Source organism: Mirounga angustirostris, unplaced genomic scaffold (assembly GCF_029215605.1).
Source record: "Mirounga angustirostris isolate CCGP_5_RB_7025 unplaced genomic scaffold, mMirAng1.0.hap1 SCAF_1, whole genome shotgun sequence".
Lineage (NCBI taxonomy): Eukaryota > Metazoa > Chordata > Mammalia > Carnivora > Phocidae > Mirounga > Mirounga angustirostris.
In genome coordinates, this window is record NW_026991709.1 from 110,412,609 (window position 1) to 110,440,215 (window position 27,607).

A 27,607-nucleotide genomic window follows, 5' to 3' on the forward strand; every position below is an offset into this window, starting at 1 on the left:
GCTCTGCAAGAACTGCCCAGCAAGAGGGAAAGAAGAAAGGGAGCAATGTGATGAACTTCTGTGGTTCAGAGAGGTGAAATACTTCGCCCAGGCCCCGCAGAGAGATGGGGAGCAGGGCTGGGAATGGTACCCAAGCACCTGAGATGCTGAAACCCACCTGGCCCACTATGCTGTGATGCCTCTCAAGAATGAACACACCCATCAAACCACCATAACAGGAAGTCTACCTGCTGATTGAAAGCCGTGTTCCCACCCGGCATGGGGAGGCTGGAGGGGGCCACCTGCAGCAGATCCAGGGGCGAGCCAGGGTTCGCGCTCTTATTGTCGTTTGTGGAATAATTCCACACCAAGGCACTTGGGCAACAGAGAGTGACAGTCTGGAAATGAAGCAGGAAAATCCAGATATTTAAAGGAATGAGAAAAGTGCAACAACTTAAAAGTAAAAATGATGCCTTGTCATAACGATATTATAGTTTCCTACCAGTGAGTTTAAAATATGGACTGCTGACCCCATTCTCAACTTTTCAAGTTCTAAGACAAAACTAAGAATTATTAATTTGAGGGACGCCTGGGTGGCTCAGTTGGTTAAGTGTCTGACTTCAGCTCAGGTCATGATCTCAGTATCCTAAGATCGAGCCCTGTGTCGGGCTCTGTGCTCCGCGGGGATTCAGCTTCTCCCTTTCCCTCTCCCCCTGCTTGTGTGCACTCTCTCTCTCAAATAAAATCTTTAAAAACAATTATTTTTTAAAGATTTTATTTATTTATTTGACAGAGAGAGCACGCACGCGAGTGAGCACAAGGGGCGGGGGGGGCAGAGGGAGAGGGAGAAGCAGGCTCCCCCAATGTGGGGCTCAATCCCAGGACCCTGGGATCATGACCTGAGCCAAAGGCAGATGCTTAATGGACTGAGCCACCTAGGCGCTCCCCAAAAAAGAATTATAAATAAAGGGAGGAGTACAGCTACCGAGAAATCAAGGAGTATTATAATTCATAAACTAACATTCCAACACAGAAAACCTAGGAAAGTTAATAAAAACACAGTAATCATCACTGAAAAATTGTCACTTAAAACAGTTTCTTCATTCAATTAGAAAAATGAGATGGAATTAGAATATGTCATTTCTAAAGTTATAAAATCTAAAAAGGAATTTTTTTTTTTTAATCTAAGAAATAATCTCTGAGATAACACAGGAAGTAGCTTCATAGATGCTGGATAGGCCGTAACCCTGGACCAGCGGGTGGCAAATTTTCTATAAAAAGCCAGACAGTAAATGCTTTAAGCTTTGCGTGTCACCTCTAATTTCTGTCACATATTCTTTTTTTGTTTGTTTTACTAACTCACTGAAAATATAAAATATATTCTTAGCTCCTGGGCTGGACTTGGCCTCCAGGTTGTGGTTTGTCTATCCCTATCTTAGACCCTTGAAGACATTTTTTACTCAACCAGCTTGCATGAAGCACTTTCTAGGACCGCCTCACTCACAGGTCACAGCAACCCCATCAGGGAGGTAGTGCTATTCTCCAATTGTACCAAAGAGGAACATGAGCCACAGAGGAAATTTAGTAACCAGCCAAACTGATTTCAGCACACATGCTTGGAACCACTATGCTAACCCTGCTGCCTCCTAAATGGAGACGAAATATTATGGCTCCAGCGTAATTAAGTCTTTACTCTGTACTGTGCGCTGCCCTGGAAGCTTTCAGTCATCGCAACCCGAACTCTGTGTGGTAATGAAGTAGGAACTGTCACCATTCCCCTCACGCCCAAGAAACAGAGGCTCAAGGTTCGAGTTAGTCAGTGGCAGAGGAGAGGCTAAAGTCAGGTCTGCAATGATTCTTTAAAAAACAGGTCTTAACCATCATGCTGTGGTGCCACTTGACAACAGACTGTGAGCTTATTAGAGAGGGAATGCAGTATTTCCTTTTCTCTAAAATGCAAAATTAAGTATTAAGAAAACTAGATTCTGAGGTGTAGGGGACGTCTGGTGGAAAGCAGATGGCAGATGTGAGGAATGTCAAATCCCTGAGCCCCACCAATGTATCTGCCTCCACTGGTCCACATCCCCAGCTCCCTCCTCCTGTGTGTGAGCGGGGCGGGGGGGGTCTCGTCTCCTGTCCATGATGGCACTCTTCCCAGTGTTCTGAATTCCAAAGCCTCCAATATCCAAGGTGCTGATCTCTCAAACAACCCGCTTCTCCTGTTCTCTCTACCTACTAGATTACCCTCGCCTCAGAAAACAAAACCTTTTAAAACTCTCCACTCGCCTAGCAGCAATCTCTCTCTTCCCTTCACAGACATGTTTCTCCAAAGAACAGGTAGCATTATTTCTCCCTATTCTTCATCGCTCCTCAACCCACCTCCATATGACTTCTCATCCACCACTCAACTGATCATCAGAGACCACAGTCTTCCCAAAGACAATCCAGCCATCTTCTTACCAGACTTCCCCAAACCGCTGGGCACTGCCCACTACTAACTCCAAAATTGGAAACTTCCCGCAGTACCTAGAGAAGCAGCTTAGCACGGCGGTGTAGACTCTGGATTCAGACTTCTGGGTGTGAACTCCAACTTTGCCACTTGCTTGCTGTGTGACCTACACCATTTCATCATTAATGCTGCAGCAATAATTCTGGTTCCAATCCCACAGGATGGTTCTGAGAACTAAATGACTTAATACAGGTTGCAATTTACAACAGTGCTTAGAACACAATAAATGCTATTACTAGGATTGTAACAGAATCATAACAATCCCGGGGCGCCTGGGTGGCTCAGTCAGTTAAGCGTCTGCCTTTGGCTCAGAGCACGATTCCAGAGTCCTGGGACTGAGCCCCATGTTGAGCCCTCTGCTCAGTGGGGAGTCTGCTTCTCCCTCTCCCTCTGCCCCTCCCCCATGCTCATGCTCTCTCTCTCAAATAAAAATCTTAAAAAAAAAAAAAAAAAGAATCCTAATAATCCTATTTTTATTCTCACTGTCCCTGTCTCTATAACAGCACTCTCCACTTTCTGTTCTCTCCAGTCTGGCCACACTTTCATGGCCACCTCCATGGACTTCCCTTCTGCCACCTCTCAGCCACTCAGGCCCCCCGGGGTCCACAGGTCGCGTCTCACTGCTAACTCTTTGAGTAATCTCACCCCCTCTGGAGGTTTGGGTGAACCTAGTGACCCTGAGTGATTCAAATCCACACATCTGGCCGGTTGTCTCCTCAACTTCAGAATGAGACATGTAATAACCTCTTAAACATATCCATTTAGTGACCTAAGGGATAAAATAACTCAACATAGTCCAAACACGAACTTACCTAGACTCTCCCAAACTGACTTCCTGGCCTTGTCTCTCTCTCCACTCCCCCACCTCACCACTCCCACAATTCTTCCCTCTACTGTGGCCAAAACAATCTAACTAAACCACACAACCGACCATGTCATTTCCCTGCCTAAAACCCTGCAATGGCATCCCAATCATAAGACACATAGGAAATCTTCTATGCCCTGACCCTTCAACAGGCTTTATGCTTTATGTTCCATTAATACCAACAGGCACACACAATGACTAATAGACCTTCTGGCCCTTTTCTCACGCTGTTCCCTCAACCAACCGTTTTTAGCACCTTTTATATAAAAAAAAAACCCTCCTATTATAATAAGCACTAGTCAGGGCCACTTCCTTCAGAAAGCCTCTCTGAATTCTGGGTTGAACTGAAGTTCCGCTGCTCAGCTCCCTTAGTTCCCTGTGCATCTTCCATCAGCCTTTGCCAACGGTATACGGACACTGTCCATTTACAAGCCTGTCTTCCCCACAAGACAATAAACGCTACCAGAGTGAAGAGTATGTCTTTATGGCCAGCCCTGCCCCGAAGCCGAAGGACACAGTAAGAGCCCAAGAAACGTGACCTGAACATAAGCTGGGAGCTCCTCGAGGACAGGGCTGGATCTCATTCCTGACAGTATCAGCCCAGTGGCCTACATGCTACTGGACACTCAAGGACCGCACAAGCAGTGATGCTTGGCAGAGGAACAGAGCCTGATAAGTTACCTGGATTTTAAAGAAACAGAGAAGGATGGCAACCAACTAAGATGCGGGCTGTGGAAGCTACGGAACGCTGCATGGAGGAACAATGGAGCTCTTTCTAGAAGAGAAGTGATATAGCAGACTTATTCTCTGGGTTCCCTGAGGGTTTTATCATTGAACTGCTGCATGGCATACTGAAGGACGACTACAGTAACTTTCTTCTACACAGAAGTAACAGATCTTCCACAGAGAAATAAAAACATGAGATGTCACTTTGTCAATTACTTGGGTGAGGAAGAAACCGGAGTGTGATGTGAAAGTTGAAGGTGCGATTCTCAACTCCGTTGTTTCCTACACTGAATTGTAACAGAAAATAGCAAGGGCCAGGGACTTACCTGCAGCATACAACTAAGTCCATAAACCAGGGGGCCATGCTGTGCACAGGACAGGAAGTCTGAGAAGGCCAGCTGCACGGGACTCATGACGGGGCCAGGGGGTCCAGGGCTGGGGGCCCCGATGCTTGAGTTGTTTGGTCCTATCATCATGTGGGGCGAGTGCACAGCAAGGAGGCTGGGACTATCGCTCAGCAGCAAGGCAAGACGCCGGGCACAAAAGTAGGCAAGACGACGAGACAGGTAAGCCGACTGAACAAACTCGTCCGAATACTGAGAAGCACAAGGACACCAGACTTCAGTCACGTCTGATGCTAGTCAGTGAAACAACTATTTTAACACAGACTTTTTTCATTAAGGGAAAAAAAAAAAAACCCTTCAAAAGTACTGTAGAGACCAGTGCCATCCAACAGAAACAATGCAATCCACATACTTAAAGTTTTCTAATAGCCATTAAAAAAAATAACAGGCAAGATTAAAAAGAGTAATGTCTTTTCTCTAGCCCATTATATCCAAAATGCTATCATTTCAACAGGTGATCAACACAAAAAGATTTAATGAGATATTATACACTTTTTTTCTGAACTAAAGCTGAAATCTGGTGTGCATTTTACACTAAGAGCACATCTCATATTGCACTTGTCACATTTTAAGGGCTCAAAAGCCACATCTGGCCGGTGGTTACTCCAACGACAGCATGGGCACAGACTGTCACAGGGAGGATACACAGGACACTAGCGCAATGTAGTCCCCAGGGGGGGCACTAGGGAGAGGAAGAGAATCACTTTTCACTACATACTCTTGCATAGCGCTTCAATTATCAAGTTCATGTACTAGCGTTTCAAGAAAACTTTCTTTTTTCTAAATAAATTTTCTCCAAATAATCCAAATTTTAACAGATCTTAGAGCAATCATTAAAATAGGAAGCTCCCGGCCCCAGGGACTCAAAGAACATCAAAAAATACAGAAGACCCTCTAATCCTTAAAAAAGAGATTATTTGCTTTCACAGAAATCTGTGTGATTCAGGAAACAGTATTTAAAAATCTATCTGCTTAGCTCAGTGATGGGAGAAATCGGGGTGGGGGGGAAGGTGAGAATACTTTAGAAAGACAGGTGGTTAAAAACTATGAACATGGACAACATAAATAATTGGCTTTTGATCACTTCATGTGTTCTAGCATCAAGACATCCTTCCCTTCCATTCCAAAAAGAATTTTTTTCCTCTTCCCCATCCACATACTTAGTCATCCTTATCAGACTCACTTCTTGCCCATAAAAATCAGTGGGCTCAGGGTCACACATACTATACCTGCAGCATTAGTGGTAATAAGAGTTTAAGAAGATCATCATCCATTGGTCTGATCTTTTCTAAAACATCCAAGATCCATGTCAAATATTCATGTTTCTCTAGCATTCCTTCCTTCAATGAACAAAGAAAAGTTACACTGATAACGTTAAAGCAAAACCAATTAACATTCAAAAGAGAGCACTATTACTCTTAACTCTTATGCTTAAGTATAATTTTACTATTATTATTTTTGTTGTTGTAGTAAAAATACAGTCTCCTGGATCACAGTCCAAATTCTAAACAAAACAAAGACCCAGTGTGATTCTGTGTGGTCGGTTTGGGGTGAGTATTTTTGTTGTTTTTGCTTTTTTTGGTAATCTGCTTCATTCTAAACTGAAAAAAATTAATTCCTATGAGAAAGGAAATTCAGAAGCTTTCAGACTCCCAGGGCATGTCGAGCGCCTGGCTAGATTTCAGGGGTGTATGAACTTATACTCACAGGAGAAAACTTGTCCAATGGTGCTAATTATGAAGAACAAAAGCCCCCATCATACCAGCATCTCAGCAAGCAGCTGAAAATCCCATCATATCTAATGCTCTCCTAATAACCCCTGCCTCTATCCTAAAATGAATTTCAGACACTATAACCCAGGTATAAAATATAACCTTAAAAATCAATATAATGTCCTAATTAACCATTAACATAAAGAAATGAAAAAAATTTATTAGAAAATAATGTACACATATTCCAACATAACTACACTAAAAGTAACAACACACCTCAAGTTTCCAAAATGCCTCACAGGGGTGGCATAGCCCCTCTTAACATAAGCGCCATTAACATTTTCATCTATTACCTTCATATAAACACACATGCATTCATATAAATACACAATTCTTCTATGACAGTCTACGCATATATGTATTTAATGTCATGTTCTAGTTTTGTATTATGATTCACATCATGAAAGAATCTTCAAAACAGAAACAAAAAGCTATGTTTTCTGGGAAAGACACATATTTTTATGGTCACTGTGGCAACAAGCTCAGTAGTAAATATGAACTCCTACTTTATTCCTAGCAACATTTTCATACCTATTTATCACCAGTGCTCCACTATCATGATTATCAACAATTTGTGTGAAAATATACTGATAAATTATAGCTTCAGTATTTAAAAGATTACAGTGTCACCACACTGACGTGATATCAAAGGTATCCACTTGTTGCTCATTTCTAATTTTTAAAAAGCTTAAAATCAAAGAGTTAAAAGGTTAGTCACAGAAAAAGTTCAATTTAAAATTTTAAGACCTGTGATGTGAACTTTAATAAAGAAATGAAAAAAATGGAATTTTGTATTTAAGGCAGAAGAGATGGCAAATGTAAGGTTCAAAAAAAATAAATCTTTCTAAACATGACTTTCAATGGCTACGTCATATCCATCCTCAAGATGTTTTTGTGTATTTACCCATACCCTTATTTCTGCACAATTTCCTCATGTTTCAGAATATGGCCAATTAAAATATAATAAACTTTTAAATTTAAACATTAATGTCCCAATTAAATTCATCTGTTTAGGACCCAACTGCCTCCTATAAAGGAGATACGGATTTCAGTGTTCCCAATACATAAAGTAATCCTTCCAAAAATATTAAGCATGTTGAGAGACCCTTTTTTCAAAGATGTGGACTAAATCCTCAGCTCAATAAAAGTCATAAAGGCTCAGAGAAGGTACCAAGGTAGTCCTCTGCTAAATGGAACTAGGATTTATAAGATGGTTTTTAACTGACTTAAAACTAACAATGCTACCTCCCAGAGAACCGGGCTTACTTTAAACTCTTAGAAAAAGTCACTTACAACCTGGAAATTATAAAGTTCTAAGGAGAAAATTTTGAAACTACACATCCTTTTTACCCCCTTCCTCTCTGAACAAGATAGCAGGTAGTGAAAGTCTCTGCTAGTCATACAACTTCAACACATTTCTCCCTCCTTGCTAGGAAGAGGCAAATAATAGCACAAGCGCCCTCTTCTGGTCAATATGATTTACATCAGCTTGTCCGAAGAGCATTCAGGGCTTGCTCCGTGCCCTTACTCATCCTCCCAACTATATTTTAAACTGTCCGTGAGCCAAATTAAGACGACCCTTCTATGGAGAAACTAAGCCCTAATGGAGATCGAGGAGATAGGAAGCACCAACACAAATATTTTTTTGAATACTCGTATCCAAATTTTTCAAAATAAGAGGTTTGGAAGGGATATTTAATAGAGAAATTACCAAAAAATTAACAGCATCAAAAGAGCTAAGATCATTGAAAGCTGGAGGTCAATATATAGAAGCAGTGGCTGTCACCTCGAGGCAAAGGTGGTACCATGAATACAACTCAAGGTGAGAAATGTCAGACTGCTTTCTCTGAATGTATTTGGTTCATATAAAGATAGCGCTTAAACTGTAAGGACTTCGCTCTCTTCTTAAAAGCATGCTGTATGTAGGGCCTTGAGGCTCTTGAGAAGGTTACCTGGAACATGTGAAAGGCCAGCTTCTCGTTGTACTCCCACTGCTTCATGGCCTGCTCCACATCCGGTGGCACCGGGACAGGACCATCCCCCGCGCTGGAAGCCACGTGGTAGAAGTCAGAAATCTTGGCCAGCTGCTCTCGGAGATATCTGGTAGATATTTGTGTCCACTCTGCATTAAAAACAAACAAACCTAAATTTCTAGACATGATGAATATAAGAATTAACGTTTTCTCCCCGCCTTCTGATTAGCTTAAGGATGTACATATAAAACAAACATCTATTATAGAAAAGTGGTTTTGGCATGTGCAAGCATTGTACAAAAAAGCACACCCACCCCAGTAAGGCAACGTGGACGGCCCTCCACCCCCCACAGGAATGTTGGCCAGCTCTTGGGTGGAGAAGGCAGCTCTCCCCATGTGTCTCTGTGACTCTTAACGAAGGAGTAGAGATGCCTGCACTTGAGTTATGTGCATTTCGTGATGTTCCACGTTATGCTAACAACAGCATAAAAAATTTCAAAGCCACAAGCAGGAAACAGAGGAGGTGAGCACCTCAAAAATTTCAATTCTACTCCAAAGCAATTCAAAATCCTCCAAATGCATCTCTCCAAGTTGGATTTAAAACATGCCTAATTAAGATTTGTTCCATTTTTGTCCGTCTGTAAGAGGAGTGGCATTCACCACGGGCTGGCCCATGACAGCATCCTGACCTGCACTCCCCCTCCCCACACCCGCTAAAACACCAGCACAGCTGCCTCTTGGACAACCATCTGGACCTTCAATTATTCTACCAACACATGATACCTCAGAACTCAATCAGAAAGAGTAGTGAGGAACAAAAGGTAGGAGACTGGAAAGGAAATAGAAAAGTACCATTACAAAAAAAAAAAAATCACTAAAAATATTCAAAAATGTCTGCCAGAGGGGCACAAATTAAATCAGTGTGTTGCCTTTGGCAACCATGAGGGATGTGATGCCAACTTTAGCCCATTCTGTGGATAAAAATGTAATAATTGCATGCTCACAGCCAAATTTCCCCAAGGATTAGCGAAACAGCATTTCAGAAGAAACCACCCTACTGAAACATTACCACACAATGCTATTTTCCCATTATCCTGGCAACTGGCTCTCCCACCTTATTTTTAAAGGAACCAATTTTGACAAAAGTAAGAGCAAAAACCTAACATCTGTTGGGGATTCAGGGTTTTGTTTTTATTTTTTAAGCACTCTTAAAAGTACTTGACAACATTACCCAGAGAGAACTACCGTTAAGTCTTGGTCTGAACCACTTACTCCTCACTGTGTCTTTTTTAAAATCAAAATTCAAATGCACATGTTAAACTCTAGTAACAAGCCAGTGCAAAAAGATGAACAGATACTAGGTCAACATTCTGTTCCTAATATTGTTCTTCAGAAAGCACCACCAATAACAGATATTATCATTAAAATTAATCTATCGCCATTAAAAACATGACAGTAAATTATCAGTGTCATCATCTTCTGGTGCCCACTTTATGGACTAATAGTCTCATGACACTTGTTTAACAAAACAAAATGCCAACCATCAGATGGGACAAGTTTAGCTTAGCTATAATAAGCAAAAACAAAAATAACAAGGATCCAAATCCTAGCTTTTGTGTGCCAAGCCTTGCTATTAACTCACTCTCAGTATGGTACCATCCTCAATACCGCACAGAATATTTTAGCCTCAGGAGCTAAAAATAACACACACATTCACACACCCCTACTTTGTCCAGGGTATATTTTCTTAAGATTGTTTCTTAAAATATGGAAGAAATATATGTTCACTACAGAAAATGTACAATGCAGATATGAAAAGAAAAACATCTGTAATCTCCTCACTCATAATTAAATATTTTAATATTTGTCTTTTCAGGTTTTTTTTTCCTTTATATGTGCTGGAATGTTTATATAAACATATGCATTTCTTTAAAAAAATATGCTGAATAGGACATTCCACAATCTGAATGCCTTTGGGGATTCAAATGGAATGCAAATGTAGCCCTCTTAGTAGTGTGTTTTAATTCTAACTGGCATTAAATTATATCAATCAGGGAGATTCAGAGGTCTGGGACATAAGACAGTCTAGAGAGGATTAGTTTGAAAAATTAGGATGCACACAAAATTTTTATTAAAAATTAAAAACAGAGGGGCACCTGGGTGGCTCAGTCAGTTAAGCGTCTGCCTTCGGCTCAGGTCATGATCCCAGGGTCCTGGGATCAAGCTCCGCATCAAGTTCCCTGCTCTGCGGGAAGCCTGTTTCTCCCTTCTCCCACTCCCCCTGCTTGTGTTCCCTCTCTCGCTATGTCTCTGTCAAATAAATAAATCTTTTAAAAAAATTAAAAACAGAAAATTGCAAATGGCCACCAGTACTCTACCCCTTGATTATTTGGATTCACTGACCACCCCCCCACCCACCCCCCCACCCCCGCTTAGTTACGGCTGAGAATGAAGCTGAGCCCTGGGGACAGCAGTGGCAGGACCCAGGGGAGTTTCAGCCAGTCGCTTCAGCCCCTCTCGCCAGATCCTGATTTAACTGGTCTGGAGCAAGGGGCCCAGTTTCAGGTGATGAAAAGAAAAGAGGAATCATAGGGAAGATGGTGGGGATGAGGGGAATATTCAAAGGTGGAAAAAATGCAGACCATGATCAAGGAGGCCACTCTGCAGGTGGCGCCGCTCTACATTCAAGCAGCTCTGAGGATACAGCCACATCATTTGTAGTTCATTGATACTGAGAACTTCAGGGCCATGAAGGCAGATGACCAGATAATTTATGCACATAAACATGACTGAGAGTGGCGTCAGGGGGCCAGGACTGAAAAGAATGACTGGTCCCTTTGACAAAACTCCCCCTAGCTCCCTGAATCCTCTGGTCACTACTGCCTAACCCCCCAAGACAGAAGGGGTTTCAGACTTCATGCAGCTCAATCTAGCACTGTCTAGATCCAGGCACAGCAGGCTTATGCAAGGCCCCACAGCTAGACCTGAAGTACACCACCCGGTGTGAGATGCCCCACTCTAGTACATGAAAACACATAAATCGATAAACACATAAAGGTGAGAACAGAGATGTGCCAAGTTACATTAAAGATGATCCTCCTGGGCCTAGAATACCTGCAGTATTAAAAAGAAAACTGGGAGGAGCCCAGTAGGGAAGTAACATCCACCCTGGGGGCAAACACAGAGCATGCCAAGTGCAGTGGGGCTCAAGGAGAAGGTACCCTGGCCAGGAGACGTGAGTAGAGAACAACACAGGGCTGCATTTAGTGATTTTGGTAGAATGAACTTCGGAATAGGATGGCCCTGGTGCAAATTCTCATTCTGCTACTCGGCTGTGTGATGTGAAAAATGGTGTCTAACTTCTGCTAAGTTTCAATTTCCTCCTCTGCAATAGGAATCTCTCTCTCTCTCTCTCTCTCTCTCTCACACACACACACACACACACACAGAGTTACTGTAAGGATGAGTTACTTAGCATGATGCATGCAATGCAGAAACTGATCAACATGTGGTAGCTATCATCACCACATGATCGGGATGAAGAGTTTTTTGAAAACTCTCCCGTTCGATCTTGACTGTCAGAGGACAGCGCCTGTTGTCACTGATCTTAGACCCTGCCTCTGCTGCAGCGAGCTGCCAATGCCTAACATAATGCTCTGGATAAGTATTTATGAAATCAATCCACGTCAGTTTCATGATTCCAAAACCTTCAATGGATCTGCAATCCTTCATGAATTAAGGCCAAATTCCTTAGTTAGGACTTAAAATCATTTCAAATACTACCTACCATTAAGTAGCTACGGTTGCTTTCTCTCCCTACAGTTGCTGCTCTCTCTTTCTCGGGCCTATAATGCTCTTTATCTACCATACCTTCTCTACTCGCCTGTGTTCACCTGTGAGCATTTTTCTGGACCCAATTCAAATGTCAAATCGAATATGTAGCCTTCTTTGGTCTCTGGACACCAACCCACCACCTAAAGGGGCTCTCCCTCGGATATATCACAATTGCCTCTTTCAACCTCTCTTTCATCTCCATAAAACTATGCCTTACATAGCCAACATCTAAGTATTGGCTTGAATCAATACACTGTAAGATGCTCCCAAAATAACCACTAAATCAAGTCACTCCCCAATTACTCTGCCTCTCAAATCTTCCTACAAACATCTTTGCTTTCTAGTTTAAACTCATCACTGCACACCCAGCTTTCAAACACCATCTAGGAAATGCCGAATTCCCTCTCTAGCATGCTCTGTCTTTATTATAGCCAATGCAACTAGAAGCACTGCTAGTCAATGCACTACAAAGGCCTGTGCAAAGAGTGAACTTTCAATTCTCTTTAATAAACTTCCAATAAATATATATGTGTGTCCTTTAATTTTGTGAGGCTCATTTTCCCAGCCAAAGTCTTTCCTCTGATATCAAAGCAAGCGGGAACTCACTCTGTAAAATAAATCCAATAGAGATTGTTTAAAAACTTCCACCAGTCCCAGAGAGTTAGGTGCACATTTTTAAGGTGATCCACTTGATAAAGAACTTTAGTCAAAGAGGACAGTCTCCTTGAAGGAGAAACCTATATCCTAGAAAATTCTTCCTAGGTACACCACTATAATAAAAATTCTTGCCTCTCCACAGGGAGAGCAGGCTGCTTCTCAGAACTGTAAGACGTAGAGGATTTCATCAGCCTGACTTTGGTGCAGACTGAAAGGTGGGGAGAAAACACTTCAGTGCATGCAAGACACAAGCACATTCCACCTCTAAATACACAGTAAGAATGATTGGAAGATTTTCCACCATTTTTCTCACTTTTTTTTTTGTTGTTGTTAAAATGCTTTCTTGATCAAAGGACGCCATCAATAAAGCGGAAAGACAACCTACAAATTGGAAGAAAATATTTGCAAATCATGCATCTGATAAGAGACCTGGATCTAGAATATATAAGGAACTATTACAACTTGATAATAAAAAATGGGCAAATGATCTGAACAGACATTTCTCCAAGAAGATAAACAAATGGCCAATAAGCAGATGAAAAGATGCTCAACATCATTAGCTACCAGGAAAATAGATACCACTAGGGCAGTTATAAACAAAAAGACAAATAGTAACAAGTAGCGTTGAGGATGTGTATGAACTAGAATCTTCATGTATTGCTGGTGGGAATGTAAAATGATATAGCCACTGTGGAAAACAGTTTCGCATTTCTTCAAAAAGTTAAACGTAGGGGCGCCTGGGTGGCTCAGTCGGTTAAGTGTCTGCCTTTGGCTCAGGTCATGATCCCAGGGTCCTGGGATCAAGTCACACATCAGGCTCCCTGCTCTGCGGGAGGCCTGCTTCTCCCTCTCCCTTTGTCCCTCCCCCTGCTCTCACTCTCTCTCTCAAAAAAATAAAATCCTTAAAAAAAAAAAAGTTAAACATAGAGTTACCATAAAACCCATCAATCCCACAACTAGTTATATTCCCAAAATAAATGAAAGCACATGTCCACACAAAGATTTATAAACCAATGTTCATAGCAGCATGATTCACAATAGCCAAAAAGTGAAAGCAATCCAAATGCCCATCAACTGGTGAATGGATAAATAAAATACGTTATATGTACACAACGGAATACCATTTGGTCATGAGAAGAAATGAATGGAACTACTGACTCATACCTCAGCATGGATGAACCCTGAAAACATTATGCTAACTGCAAGAAGGCAGCTTCAAAGGACCACGTATTTATATGAAATGTTGAGAACAGGCAAATCTAGATTTACATTACCTAAAGCAGAGGGGAAGTTAGGGTAAATGGGGAGCAACTAGTAATGGGTACAGGATTTAAGGGTAATAAAAATGTTCTAAAATGTGGCCATGGCAAGAGTACACAATAGGAGGGGCACCTGGGTGGCTCAGATGGTTAAGCAGCTGCTTTCAGCCCAGGTCATGATCCCAGGGTCCTAGGATCAAGCCCTGTGTGGGGCTCCCTGCTCAGTGGGGAGCCTGCTTCTCCCTCTCCACCTGCCCCTCACCCTGCTTGTGCTTTCTCTCTTTCTCTCAAATACATAAATAAAATCTTAAAAAAAAAAAAAAAAAAAAGGAGTACACAACAGGGAAAAGATAATCTCTTCAATAAATGATCTGGTAAAACTGGACAGCTACATGCAAAAGTATGAAACTGGAACACTTCTAACACCACACACAAAATAAACTCAAAATGGATTAAAGACCTAAACAGGAGACCTAAAACCATAAAACTCTTAGAAGAGAACACAGGCAGTAATCTCTTTGACATCGGCTATAGCAACATTTTTTTTAGATAGGTTCCCTGAGGCAAGGGAAACAAAAGCAAAAATAAACTATTGGGACTTCATCAAAATAAAAAGCTTCTGCACAGCAAAGGAAACCATCAACAAATCAAAAAGACAACCTATGGAATAGGAGAAGATATTAGCAAGTGACATATCTGATAAAGGGGTAGTATCCAAAAGAAACAAAAAACTTACACAACTCAACAGCAAAAAAAAAAAAATCTGATTTAAAAATGGGCAGAGAATATAAATAGATATTTCTCAAGAAGACATAAAGATGATCAACAGACACATGAAAAGATGCTCAGCATCACTCATAATCAGGGAAATGCAAATCAAAACCACAATGAGCCATCACTTCACACCTGTCAGAATGGCTAGAATCAAAAACACAAGAAACAACAAGTGTTAGCAAGGATGTGGAGAAAAAGAAACCCTCTTGCTCTACTGGTGGGAATGTAAATTGATGCAGCCACTGTGGAAAACAGTGTGGAGGTTCCTCAAAAAATTAAAAATAGAATTACCCTACGATCCAGTAATTCCACCTCTGGGTACTTACCCAACAAATACAAAAACACTAATTTGAAAAGATATATGCACCCCTATGTTTATTGCAGCACTAGTCACAAATTCTGGAAGCAACCCAAGTGTCCACCAAGAGATGAATGGATAAAGATGTTGTGTAAATATATACAATAGATATTACCCAGCTGTAAAAACAGATGAGATCTTGCCATCTGCAACACGGATGGACTTAGAGGGTAGTGTGGTAAAGCGAAGTAAGACTGAGAGAGACAAATACCTTATGATTTCACACGTGTGAAATCTTAAAAAACAAATGAATTAACAAAAAGCAGAATCAGACCTATAAATGCAGAGAACAAAATGATGGCTGCCAGAGGGAAGGGCTGGGGGGATGGGCAAAATGGGAGAAGGAGCGTGGGAGGTACGGGCTTCCAGTTACAGAATGAGTAAGTCATGGGAATAAAAGGTACAGCACAGGGAATACAGTCAGTGATATTATCATAGCAACATACAGTAACAGATGGTACCTGTGGTGAGCAGAAGGTATACAGATGTTGAATCACTATGTTGTACACCTGAAACCAACGTAACACTGTATGTCAACTATACTCAAAAAAAATTTTTTTAAGACTTTAATTTTTAAGTAATCCCTACACCCAATATGGGGCTCGAACTTACAACCCCGAGTTCAAGAATCTCATGCTCCACCGACTGAGCAAGCCAAACACCCCCAAATAAAAATTTAATAAAAATTTAAAAATAAAATAGGGCCATGGTTTCACAACTCTGTGAACACACTAACCACTAACATACACTTTAAGTGACTTGTAAAGTATATTAATATCTCAATACAGTTAATTTTTTTTATATTTTTATATAATTTTTTAAATGTTTTCTTCAAATACTTTACTATCAGTAAGAAATCACCTGCATTTCATGAAGTAAAAGACTATCCCACACTGATAAAAAGTAATCCACTGCAAGATGATATGATTTTGAGGGGGTGGGAACAGGGAGGAGGAAAAGGGGCAGAAGTAAGAGTGTCCATGTGTTAATGGTTAAACCTGGGGTGAACAGTAATAGGGACTTAATTCTTCTGTATCTGTATATGTTTGAAACTTCCATAATAAAAGGCTTTAAAAAGTCAGTTGTATCCTATAAAATGATTCACAGAAAACCTGAAATTCCCTATTCAGCCACTATTCACTTGGGGAATGGGGGGGGAATCAGCATGCTGATTGGCAGCCTGGATAAAGAAGAGCCCAAATGAAACCCGCTGTCTCAGTGCGACATGAGATTGACAGAGTCAGCCCAATGGCTGGAATGTTGTGTTCTGCTGAATGGTCAGTTGGTGAAATCAGGCCCTCTGGCTGGAGAGCAGGAAAAACGGGGGGGTGGGGGGGGATGGCAGCAGGGGAGAGACCGTAGAAATGCTGTGGTGATAAAGTATGACATTTTTTTCACGCTTTAAAAAAGTTCTCTTCTAACACAGAATTACCTGTAGAATACTGGTGTTTCGTGGCAAATACCCAATACCTGTTTTTGTCTGGATGAGTAATTTTACTGTTATCTTTAAGAAGCTATTTCTCTCTGGTTTTATTAATACCACTGAGCAATGATATTAAGTACTCTTAACTGTAAGAACAAGGTGACTAGTCAAGATAGAATAAAACCATTTAGCTGCAAACGTTAAATGCCGACCCTGGGCCAGAAGCTCCCCTTGGGGTCTGAGGCTACAAACAGTGAAGAGAAAGCAGCCCTGACCTGGGGCAATTCATCCTTGAGTCGGGGAGACACACAGGGACACAGAGATTGACAGCAGTGAGATTAAGCGCTCCGACACACCACGGGACACAGGTGAGGAAGCAAGCGGACACTGTAGCCAAGTCTTGAGGGATGGTTCAAAGGAGTTCCACACACACAAACGGCAGTGTGCAACGTGCCAGGTAATGAGGGCGCCAGAAAGGCAGAGGGAGAAAGGGCCGGTGAGGCTAGGTAGGTGGCCCAGGCCTGAGGTCCTCAAGCGCTAGTGCATGAAATGACCACCAGAGGGCGCTGGTTAAACACACAGCTATAGGTCCGACTCCAGAGATTGCAACCCCTGAAGTCTGCATTAATAACCGGCAGCCCAGATGACTCTGACCCTGGCAGTGACAAGCTATGGAGTTTGGTCTTTCATCACAAATGATTAAAAGCTGCTGAAGGATTTTAAGCAAAGGAATCATAAGATCAGATATGTAAATTAAGACCCTCTTAGATAGTTGTAAGGGAGACAAAATAAAAGAGGACTATGAAGTTCAGTAGGGAGATGAGCAAGGAAGGAACAAAGAAGACACAGGCAAAATGGTAACCAATCTGATACCGGAGAGAAGGAAAGAGAGGGGCAAGGCAGCTTCTGGATTTCTCAGCGGGGTGGTTGAGCCGATCCTGGTGCCATCGACTGAGATGTGAAATTGGGAGACTGCGCAGGGGAAGGGGCTGACTTCAGTCTGTTTTTATTAACTTTTTAATTCAACTTTGTACAGTTTTAACAAATATTACACAAAGATCTGACGTATCCTTTACCCACCTTCCCCAGATGCTAACATCTTGCAAAACTACAGTACAATATCACAACCAGGATACTGGCACAATCCATTGATCTTACCGGGGTTTCTGAGTTCAACACTTGAATTTTAGGTGTCAGAGAGGTGTCATGGGAAAACATGTCCAAGGGGTGGCTACACAGGTCTGACACTCAGAAAAAGGGTCAGGGTAAAGACACAGGTATGGGGACCGTTATCTTCTGTGATTTCAATGCCTTAAAGAATGTGATTATGACAACAGAAGTACCCACAGACACAGGGATAGGTAGGTTTATTCTGCACAGTTGGGGTACTGGTTGTGCCCTCACTGGATACCCAGCCCGCCCCGTCTAAGCTCCCAGCATATGTTAACTCGCTTGGTGGTGGTGAAGAGCATAGGCTGTGAAGTCAGATGACATGGTTCCTGTCCCAGTCCCAGTCACTTGCCAGTTTGGGGATCTTGAGCAAGTCACTCAACCTCCAGGTGCCTCGGTTACTTGTCTATAACACAGGGCTGATAAGTGTACTGAGACTATAGGGTTATTTTGAGAATTAAGTGAGATATATAACATGCTTATTAGAACTATGGTGCATGCCCAGGAGAAAGCAAACATACATGATTTCCAGGCCCAGGCAGGCAGGAGCCCACACATAGGAAGGAAGTCACCTTAGGTGAAAGTAGGATCTCACTGGCCGAGGCAAAGAAGACAGGTAAGGAGGATTGGCTGCTGTGGAAAAGTCTATGGGTGTCAGTCAGGGTGGGCGTGAGCTAAAGGAAAATGGACAGAACTTCCTTCCTCTCTGAAGTTCAAGGAAGGATGGGCAATACTCCAAAAAAGATAAGGACCATTACAAGGCAATATATAAATAACTGCACAGTTGTGTGACAGACAGTTAATGCTTAGGGATTTCAGGGTAAAAAGAGAACAGACTGGCCAACAAAGGAAATGGGTGGCAAGGTCTCGGGCAGGGAAAGGAGGAAGAGGGGCTGACAGGGGAGGGCTGGTAGGAGCAAGAATTGCATCCCTAGGAAGCAAGTCAACTCCTAACCATGCCTTTCTTCATCGTAGGTGCTGGGGAGTATCTCATACCTGAGAAGAGCATTTGACACCTTCCTTGGTTTGGCCCTTTGGCTGTCAGGTCTCCAGTTTGTTTCCATGCTGATGTATACAATGCTAACTGTTGCATTTAGGGATTTTTCCAGTGGTCCTTTTTCCCTATCAGCCCCATACCAGCATCTGAAGCCAAGGCTCTTGGCAACCACAGAATCCAATTTTAGCCCCTAGAACAAGACTTTCTTATTCAACACATCAATCACCCCACTAACTTCTCGGCACAAGGACAGCTTCAGAGGTTTCCTCCTAACAGACGGGCACATACAAAATGTCTGCCCCAACAGGCTCAACTCCTTCTCAGGGGCGTGAGAGAGCTGTCTGAAATTAATGCTGTGATTATCATACAGTAGGTTTCGCGAAGCTTTTCAGATTCCTGCATATACCTGAATGAGTAGCAACCTTGGCCATGGTGAGATATTCCTAACATGGAGTTCCTAACATGGAGTAACAGGCACATTATTTTTACAAGTATTAATCTGGTGCATTTAATTAACCCCTTAAGACAGGTCCCCACAGCCTTACACATCTGAGACCAAGCCTGGAGTTTTATTGCCCCAGGGGAGGAAAGCTACAGCAACACAACGGACTCTGTGAGGAAACCACAGCTGTCCTTCCCTACATAGAGAACATACCTCTGTGCACAACTAAAGCTTCACACGTAAAGGGATGGCTCCCCAAGGACCTGGGTGGGAGGAGAAAGGGAGGTGACTGGAGAAAGATGTTCGCTGCCAACACAGTGGAGGCATCAGAACTACTTAAATTATTACACAGGACATTTCATTATCATCACTCCACTCCCAGCTTCTGCTAACAAGGAAGTGGTGGAAAGCCCTGATCATTTACGGAGCAAGATAAACTACATTTTCTTTGTGCACTTTGCATTGGAATTTAGTTCCGTGATCAGCTTGGCTGGAGTCAAGTCTCTGCAGTAAAAGCACCACGTTGACTACTTAAGTCTTAAATGCAGTTGCCGTGAAGTCTGTACTTCTGAACAAGCTTTAGACAGGTGAGAGTCTTTCATTAGAGCACAAATACAAAAACTACAGACATCATATTGCCAAATAACCATGTAAAGTACCTCTAGACCAAAAAGCTCTAAAACATAAATATGCTTACACATGGCACAGACCAAGCAGACCCAACCCTATTAATCCTCTCCTCCAGAACTCACCTGGTCTTATTTTTCTGGAGACCAAAGACTGATGCATGATATATTCATTTAACAAAATCTATTCACTTTAGCTGTGTTACTTTCACAAAGACACTCCAACGGGTAATTTACTGACCCTGGACTTAATGTTTTCTATCCTGTCAATATATTCCAGATATCCCTTCACTCCCAGATAATGGTGAGCTGAAACGAATTTAGAGCCACTTGATTCCAGGGATTTCATTTGAAAGACTATATATACTTCATCTGAAAATGACTCTGAAACTTAATGTCTTAAAAAAAAAAGAGAGAGAGAGAGAGAAAGAAAAGAAAAGAGCGTTTCTATTCATTATGGAATTAACATTCCAGTGCGGATTGCAAAACACAAAAAGATCTAGCTTTCGTAAGTCATTACAAAGTTAGTAGCCTGGAACACTTTAAAAGAACAGGGCCACTATATGCCCAGTATGAACAGGCACAGATTTTCTTAAAGGAACATAAGAACATACATTAAGGACATACATACAAATATATTTCAGAAGATACACAAGCAACTAGTAACAATTCCCTTGGAAGTGTATGATGTGACAGCTGGGAAACAGTGTGGGGAACAACAGTGCTGTGAGAGACTTTACTATCCTCTTTGAATACTGTGTCTTATGGATAAGCTACTAAAAAAAAAATTTTCATCTCACACAAGCTGTTTTTTCTTAAAATTCCATTATGCTTTAAGCAATCAACCTGCAAGATGCACAACAAATAAAAACTCATTAAACGATGAGCCTTCTGAAGCACCTTCACACCTCACCCCAACACCACTCCCCACCCCAGCTCCACAGTCACCCCTCAATCCATATGAGCAGCTTGGAAATTCTGTAAAGCAAACAAGACCCAGAACCAGAAGTCCAGGATAGAATTTCTAGTTTTCCCACTTGCCCTGGATTTTCTTACCCTAATTTGTAAGCTGAAGATACCCAACTACCTGGGAAGATTTCATGAGGAGTGCCCCAAATGAAAATACAGGTTATCAGTCTGTAAACTACAAAAACTTCTAAAAGATATTTTTGTTGCATAATACATTCTAACATGCATGTACATTGTAAATGTACATGCATGAACCAATAGCTATGAAGAACAAAGAACTACAATATTGGGCACCTAGGTGGCTCAGTTGGTTAAGCGACTGCCTTCGGCTCAGGTCATGATCCTGGAGTCCCGGGATCGGGTCCCATATCGGGCTCCGTGCTCAGCAGGGAGTCTGCTTCTCCCTCTGACCCTCCCCCCCTCATGCTCTCTCTCTCTCTCATTCTCTCTCTCAAATAAATAAATAAAATCTTTAAAAAAAGAACAAAGAACTACAATATTAATTAAACTGGAATTCTGATTAGCATTTTCTCATAGAAGATGATTAGTTATTTCAAGCAGGAATCAGTATCAAAACTGACTAGAAAACAGAGAAACTGCTGAGTGGCAATGGGTTCTTAACAGTAAATCCAAGACTAGGTAATTCCCCCAAACCAACAAAACCAAAAGAAATGACAGCAGAAAAGACGAAGCAAATACAGTACACAGATCTAGAAACCTAACTTGTTTGCTCCCAGCTTGCCAGGAAGGAAGACAATTATCTAAGACCAAGAAATACATTTGAAGACGCAATAAAAAACAAAAACTTTCCTAATTTTTACTTAGAAGGCTAGACTTCTTTAAGGCCCGGCTCATATTTCACTCCTTCAGAAAACTTTCCCTAATTTTTCATCTCCCATCATTTCCTGTATGATTACAGGTAATTATGTACTGCCGATTGCTCTCTGCTTTAGGGATGCATCTTTTTTTTTTTTTTAAGATTTTATTTATTTATTTGACAGAGAGAGAGAGAGAGAGCACAGATAGGCAGAGTGGCAGGCAGAGGGAGAAGCAGGCTCTCTGCTGAGCAGAGAGCCCGATGTGGGGCTCGATCACAGGGCCCTGGGATCATGACCTGAGCCGAAGGCAGACGCTTAACGACTGAGCCACCCAGGCGCCCCTAGGGATGCATCTTCTCTCCACAAAAAAATTATAGCCCCTTAAAGGCAGACAGCACAGCCCCCATTTGATTAAAATTCTCCACAGCATCTACCCCAATGCATAAAATCTTAATAAACCTTTTTCTTACTGAAGTGAAATATAAATTTTCTGGGTGCATTTTTCTAAGAAACTCAAAAGGATTCATGGGCAGACATTACCTTTAATTTCATCAAAAACTTAACGATCACACACACACACACACACACAAACACACACACCACCAGGATCACTATCAGACACCAGCATCCGAACTTGAAACAAGCTGTAACACTTTACTTTGGAAAAAGCCGACATAGGTTTGCACAGAGCAAAGGTAAGTAATGCAGAGTTACACTGCAGCATATTAAACTTGATTAGAACTTTTTAAAGTAAACATAAAAATCAAAAATTAACAAAAAGAGTTTAATGTTAAATGAAAATGTTAAAGATGAATTGGAAGTAAGAATATAAACTCCAGGGGCGCCTGGGTGGCTCAGTCGTTAAGCGTCTGCCTTCGGCTCAGGTCATGATCCCAGGGTCCTGGGATCGAGCCCCACATCGGGCTCCCTGCTCAGCGGGAAGCCTGCTTCTCCCTCTCCCACTCCCCCTGCTTGTGTTCCCTCTCTCGCTGTGTCTCTTTCTGTCAAATAAATAAATAAAATCTTTAAAAAAGAAAAAAAAAAAGAATATAAACTCCAAAACGTATGCACAACATACACAGATATGTATGTCTCCATCCAACCATTGACAGAGCTTAGATGCCATACATCCTCGTACCGATGAGCACCTTCAGCATCCAGATCTTGCCTTCTAAATACTGTTTCCCCATTAGAAAGAAGTACAGCTCCTTAGAGAGATAACTGTCTGCAGATCTGAGGCAGAAAAAGTACAAGATGAGCCTGGGACGTCTTTCTGTGCCAAAAAACAAGACAGTGTTCTAAGACAAAAAGGTGTCGTGTCAAAAAGGATACAAAAAGCTTGAAACTTCTTCCACTGGCCAAATTTTTGGACAATCTGAACACTAAAATGAAGAATGAGTGTAACTGGCTGTAAAATACTGAACAAATAAAAATCCATGAGTCCATCACAATGACCAAAGATAATTTTTTTAAATAAGAAAAAAAATAGAGAAACTGGTTTACCACCACTAACCATGTAATTACAGCAACTCTTACTCTGAAGATTGATAGTCAAAGGAAAGGAATTTAACATTTACTCTGCATTTTTTATAAAGAATTACAATTACCACAGTTGATGAGAGAAAGCTCATTGTTATGTGAGAATGCCAACATCTAGCCGTCCCCCCAAAAAATTATTTGGGGCTTGATTCATCAACAGATGCTAAAACTTTTAGGTGAATTACTGGGGAACAGGATAGTGGCAGGTGCCAAAGTCATAGCCCACAGGCCCCAATCCTTGCAGTACAGAATTTTTTTATCCAGGTAGCCAGAGCTACCCCACCAATTAAAACCTACTTTTCAGGCCTATGTATAGCATAAATTTAAATTACACTTATACAAGCACTTCTGTCCAATCTTCAGGGTTATTGTCACAGTAAGCAAAGCAAATAGCTCTTTTATGACAAATGAGATCCGAGGAACACCGTAAAGATGTGGAGGCAATTTTGACTTGAAACTAAAAGTTTGTCCCTAGAGTCAAAAAAGTTAGTACTGCAGTCTTCAGGGACCCGAAGTGTAAGTAAGCTGGTTGGCTTAGATAAGAAACCAGACTGTTTTGCAGCCCAAATGGCTCAGTGAATATGTCACAAATTAATTACCCAGTGTGCAAGAAGGGTAGCTACTTCTTCCCTGTGTTTTGGGGGCGATCAGGATAGTGGTTCCGAGAGGACAGTCAACCAAGAAAAGTATCTCCTCCATCACAAATGCCTGACCCAGCAAAACCTCAGGGGTACAGGGGAAACAACTGGGGGTAAACAGAGCAGCTCCCTGGGGAGTTTAACCACGAAGCATTTTAAGCTTCTTCTAATTTATCTGTAGCCCCCAAAAAGCTTTCATGCCCATGATATGTCTTGTCATTTTTCACCATATTGAACACCCAACAATTCCTAGCCAAAATTAGAGCTGTTCCTCTTGCAAGCAATTTCATCTTTCTCCAGTTTCTACAGCACCCTGGACTTTGCTACGCTCTGCCTGTACCCCATGGCACCCGTAAGAATAAGGGTTCTGATTCTTCTGATGCTGCCCACAACCCTGAAATCCTGCAGCCTGTTCCCTGCCAGCACCTTTCTTCCCAGCGATGCTTCTTGCCTCCAAGGGGCCCAGACCCACACCACCACTTCCCCCTAGCAACCACCGCGTCACAGCAAGGAGGAAAGACCAAATACCTAGTGAGTCCAGCTTCATCTGTACTGGCAGTTACTTTTTTTTTTTTTTTTTTTTTAAGATTTATTTATTTGAGAGAGAGAGAGTGCTTGAGCACGGCGGGGAGGGGCAGAGGGAGAGAAAGTCTCAAGCAGACTCGGCTGAGCGCAGAGCCCGATCTCTTGACCCAAGCTGAAACCAAGAGTCAGATGCTTCACCAAGTGCACCCCCCCCCCAGGAGCCCCAGCAGTTACTTAACTTCTAAGGCTCAGATCTCTCGTATTCAAAATGGAATAACAGAACCCACAGAGCAAGCTTATTATGATTACAGATCGTGCCTGTAAACTTCTCAGCACAATACACAAAATAACAAATACTGGCTAGTTATGATGTCATAAGTACTGGCTAGCAATTGTAGCAACTAGTTAGAGCCTACATTTACTGCCCATTTACTATGTGGTGCCAGGAACTGTTCTAAACCCTTAGAAACCTGATTCATTTCATCCCTAGAAGGTACCGCCAATTATAATTATCCCCATATTATAGACAAGAAACTTAGGATAAGTGTTATAACAATAATAGTACTAAGAAGTCCTTTCCTGGCTGCCCACCATCCCCCAGACAGAACCCATGGACCCCTTAGCACACAAGGCTCCTCACAGCCTTTTATCACCGCCCCACCGATAACTAATGCATGAGATGAGAAAAATCCTGGCAGTTCCACAAGTCCAACTCTTCGATGACCCTGTTTCTATGCAGACACCATCTTTTCGCCAGAAGTGCCCTTCCCTGCACAACATCCCCCAACTCTGTCAAAACACCTCTTCTTTCAAAACGGTATTCAAACGTTACTTGCTCTGTGGATCTCCATGGGCTTCCTGTCCTTGGGACTCCGTCTGCAGTTAATTCATTTCACGATTAGCTCTTCCTTCCTTTTCTGATACTTGGGATTGTTTGGCTATATGCCCCACCCCCAAGCGTGAACACCTAGAGGGCAGTGACTACATTCTCTGTCTGTCCCCACTGACCAGCAGTGTCTGGCACAGGCTTCCAAACCTACTTTGGACATGTACGCTGAGGGGCTTTGTGCACCCACCTGCACATCGATGCCCTCATCTGTGAAATGGGAATAAAGTATCTCTCTCACAGAGTATCTGAATAAATCAGAAAATAAAACATACAAGGAATCTAGGAAACGGTTACTAAGAAATGGGGGATGTGGTATCACGGTACACCACAGGAATCCTGGGAAACGTGGGGAGCAATGGACTATTCTCACACGAGCCAACAGGAAACCCAACTGTGGGGTCCAACAGCAAAGGGATGAGGTATGCCCACGGAGGAAAAGCTCCCTCAAGTAATGGAGATCATGTTCACAGCACACATCCAGAGCTGATCCAGTCTAAGACTGGAGAAGCACCATGTTCCTGCTCCCTACAGTGAGGGGCATTCCAGAATTGCTCAAGAAATGCTAACTGCTACCATGACAGCAAACAGGGTAGTAAGCTCCACAGTTATAATCAGTTGGCTTAGCAACAACGGGACTCCTCACAGGGAACTTTCCTACAAATAAATGTACAAAGTCTGCGTTATTCACTCTACAGTCGTATATCCTAATCTGTTTAAACACTTTCCTTCATTTCCTAACTCTAAGTTTTCCTTTTTTATTTTGAAGTATTAGCTAGCCCATTTTAAATGCTTTTCTCTGGGGAGATCAAAATATCTTAAGACAACTAAACAACCTTGTTTTAAAAACAAAACTTCACTCAACTCTAAAATATATCTGAAACCCACTATACGTTATATGTGGGGGGTTCTCTCCCTTGAGTCTATAACCCTCACCTATTGGATAGCACTTTGCAAACATCTTCTCCACCTGTAACATTTTATTTTTGGGGTATCATAAGGACGGAATTATAACCCCTTCCTCTCAGCTGCCCTAATTTCACCTCTACTTTAAAATCTCTGCCCTGGTGTTACGATATGTCCAAGGCAAGTATTTCTTTACCTGCCTTGAAATGACACGGGAAACCTCACCTAGAAACCTAAGGCCTCTCTCACCTTTCTCACTTTGGGGTACATACTTTACTGGGGAGGTCTTTGCCTGCTGCAAGCTCCCCAGGGCAGCATTTATATGGATTTAATAACCCATTTAATCCACAGTTTAGATCTATAACTCTCTGCATAAAGACAGTGACAATCTCTGTGTTGCTACATTTAAAGAATTTACACAACGGGGCCTGCTCCCTTGTTGCTGTTAGCCCACTTAACTTTAGGAAAAACTCTTCAATAAAATCAAACAGCAGTGCTTTATAGCTCTGTTCCAACACTGAATGTGGGAACTGAAAATAAAACATATGTTTCTATTACAAAGGAATAAAGGCCATTTCTACTGAAAACACTTTACCAGTCCTAAGAACAATCATCAAGACAACAGAGGTCATAAAACCACTGCCAGGAAAAGGTGACACTTGATAGTCAATCTTGCCCCAAATGTGCTGAATGATTCTTTTCACTATCAAAGCCAGAACACGGAACCTATTACTGCAAGTTAATCTTCTGAAGTGTATGCAATTTAATCCAATTCAACACATATATATGTGTGTGTGTAGTTGCTTGGCTGCATAGCTTGCTTGGAGTGTGAAACTTGCTACCTTATGGCTAGGTCTACACAGCCAAATGCTTTCAAATGCACTGTATAATTTGCTTAAAGAAGCGGAAGAAAGTGCTGAAGACAAAGCAGAGAGTGAGAGGTAGCAGGTGTAACAGGGTGATAGAAAACCAAGATCAGATCACTGAAACCATGCGCTCTCTGCAGATAGTAAAAACAGTATGCTACATGTGCATTTTAAAACACATGTAAGAATACAGAGAAATGAATCAGATATCTACATAGTTAAATTAGCTATTAACTACAAAGGGTAAAACAGTGACTTTGTAGTGAAGAAACATGGGAGGCACCACCTTACCCAAAAGATCAAAGTTATCACCACCAGTATTGGGACAATGTAATATGATGTCCTGAGAGGCTTACAGCATCGCTTCCATGGCATTCCTACCAAAAGTACATACCTGAATCTAGTCATGAGGAAATGAACAAATGCAAAGCAAGGGATATCTTACAAAATAGCTGGTCTATCCCCTCTAAAAATATCAAGGAAAAAAAAAAAAGGCCGAAGAACTGTTCTTGATTAAAAGAAGACTAAAAAGACATGAAATTAAACGCAACATGGATTGGATTGGATCAAGGTTGAGAAGACTGCTGTTTGGAGAGACTAAGGATTCTGCTTTAAGTCAACAGTCACTTAGTAGCAGAGCTGGGATGAGTAAAGCCCAAGCTCCTTCTGATTTGCTAGACCTAAGAGGTTAG

General features: G+C 41.9%; 1 protein-coding gene across 1 annotated transcript in view; it reads right to left on the reverse strand.

The window, feature by feature from the left end:
• Positions 1-27,607, reverse strand: part of MED12L (mediator complex subunit 12L) — a 320,591-nt gene that overhangs the window by 244,183 nt on the left and 48,801 nt on the right. The window contains exons 6-9 of the mRNA XM_045903552.3: positions 8,208-8,377; positions 5,713-5,823; positions 4,406-4,675; positions 228-377 (exon numbers count right to left, since the gene is read on the reverse strand). Of these exons, the coding sequence (XP_045759508.1) occupies positions 228-377; positions 4,406-4,675; positions 5,713-5,823; positions 8,208-8,377 (701 nt within the window). The remainder of the gene's footprint in view (positions 1-227; positions 378-4,405; positions 4,676-5,712; positions 5,824-8,207; positions 8,378-27,607) is intronic.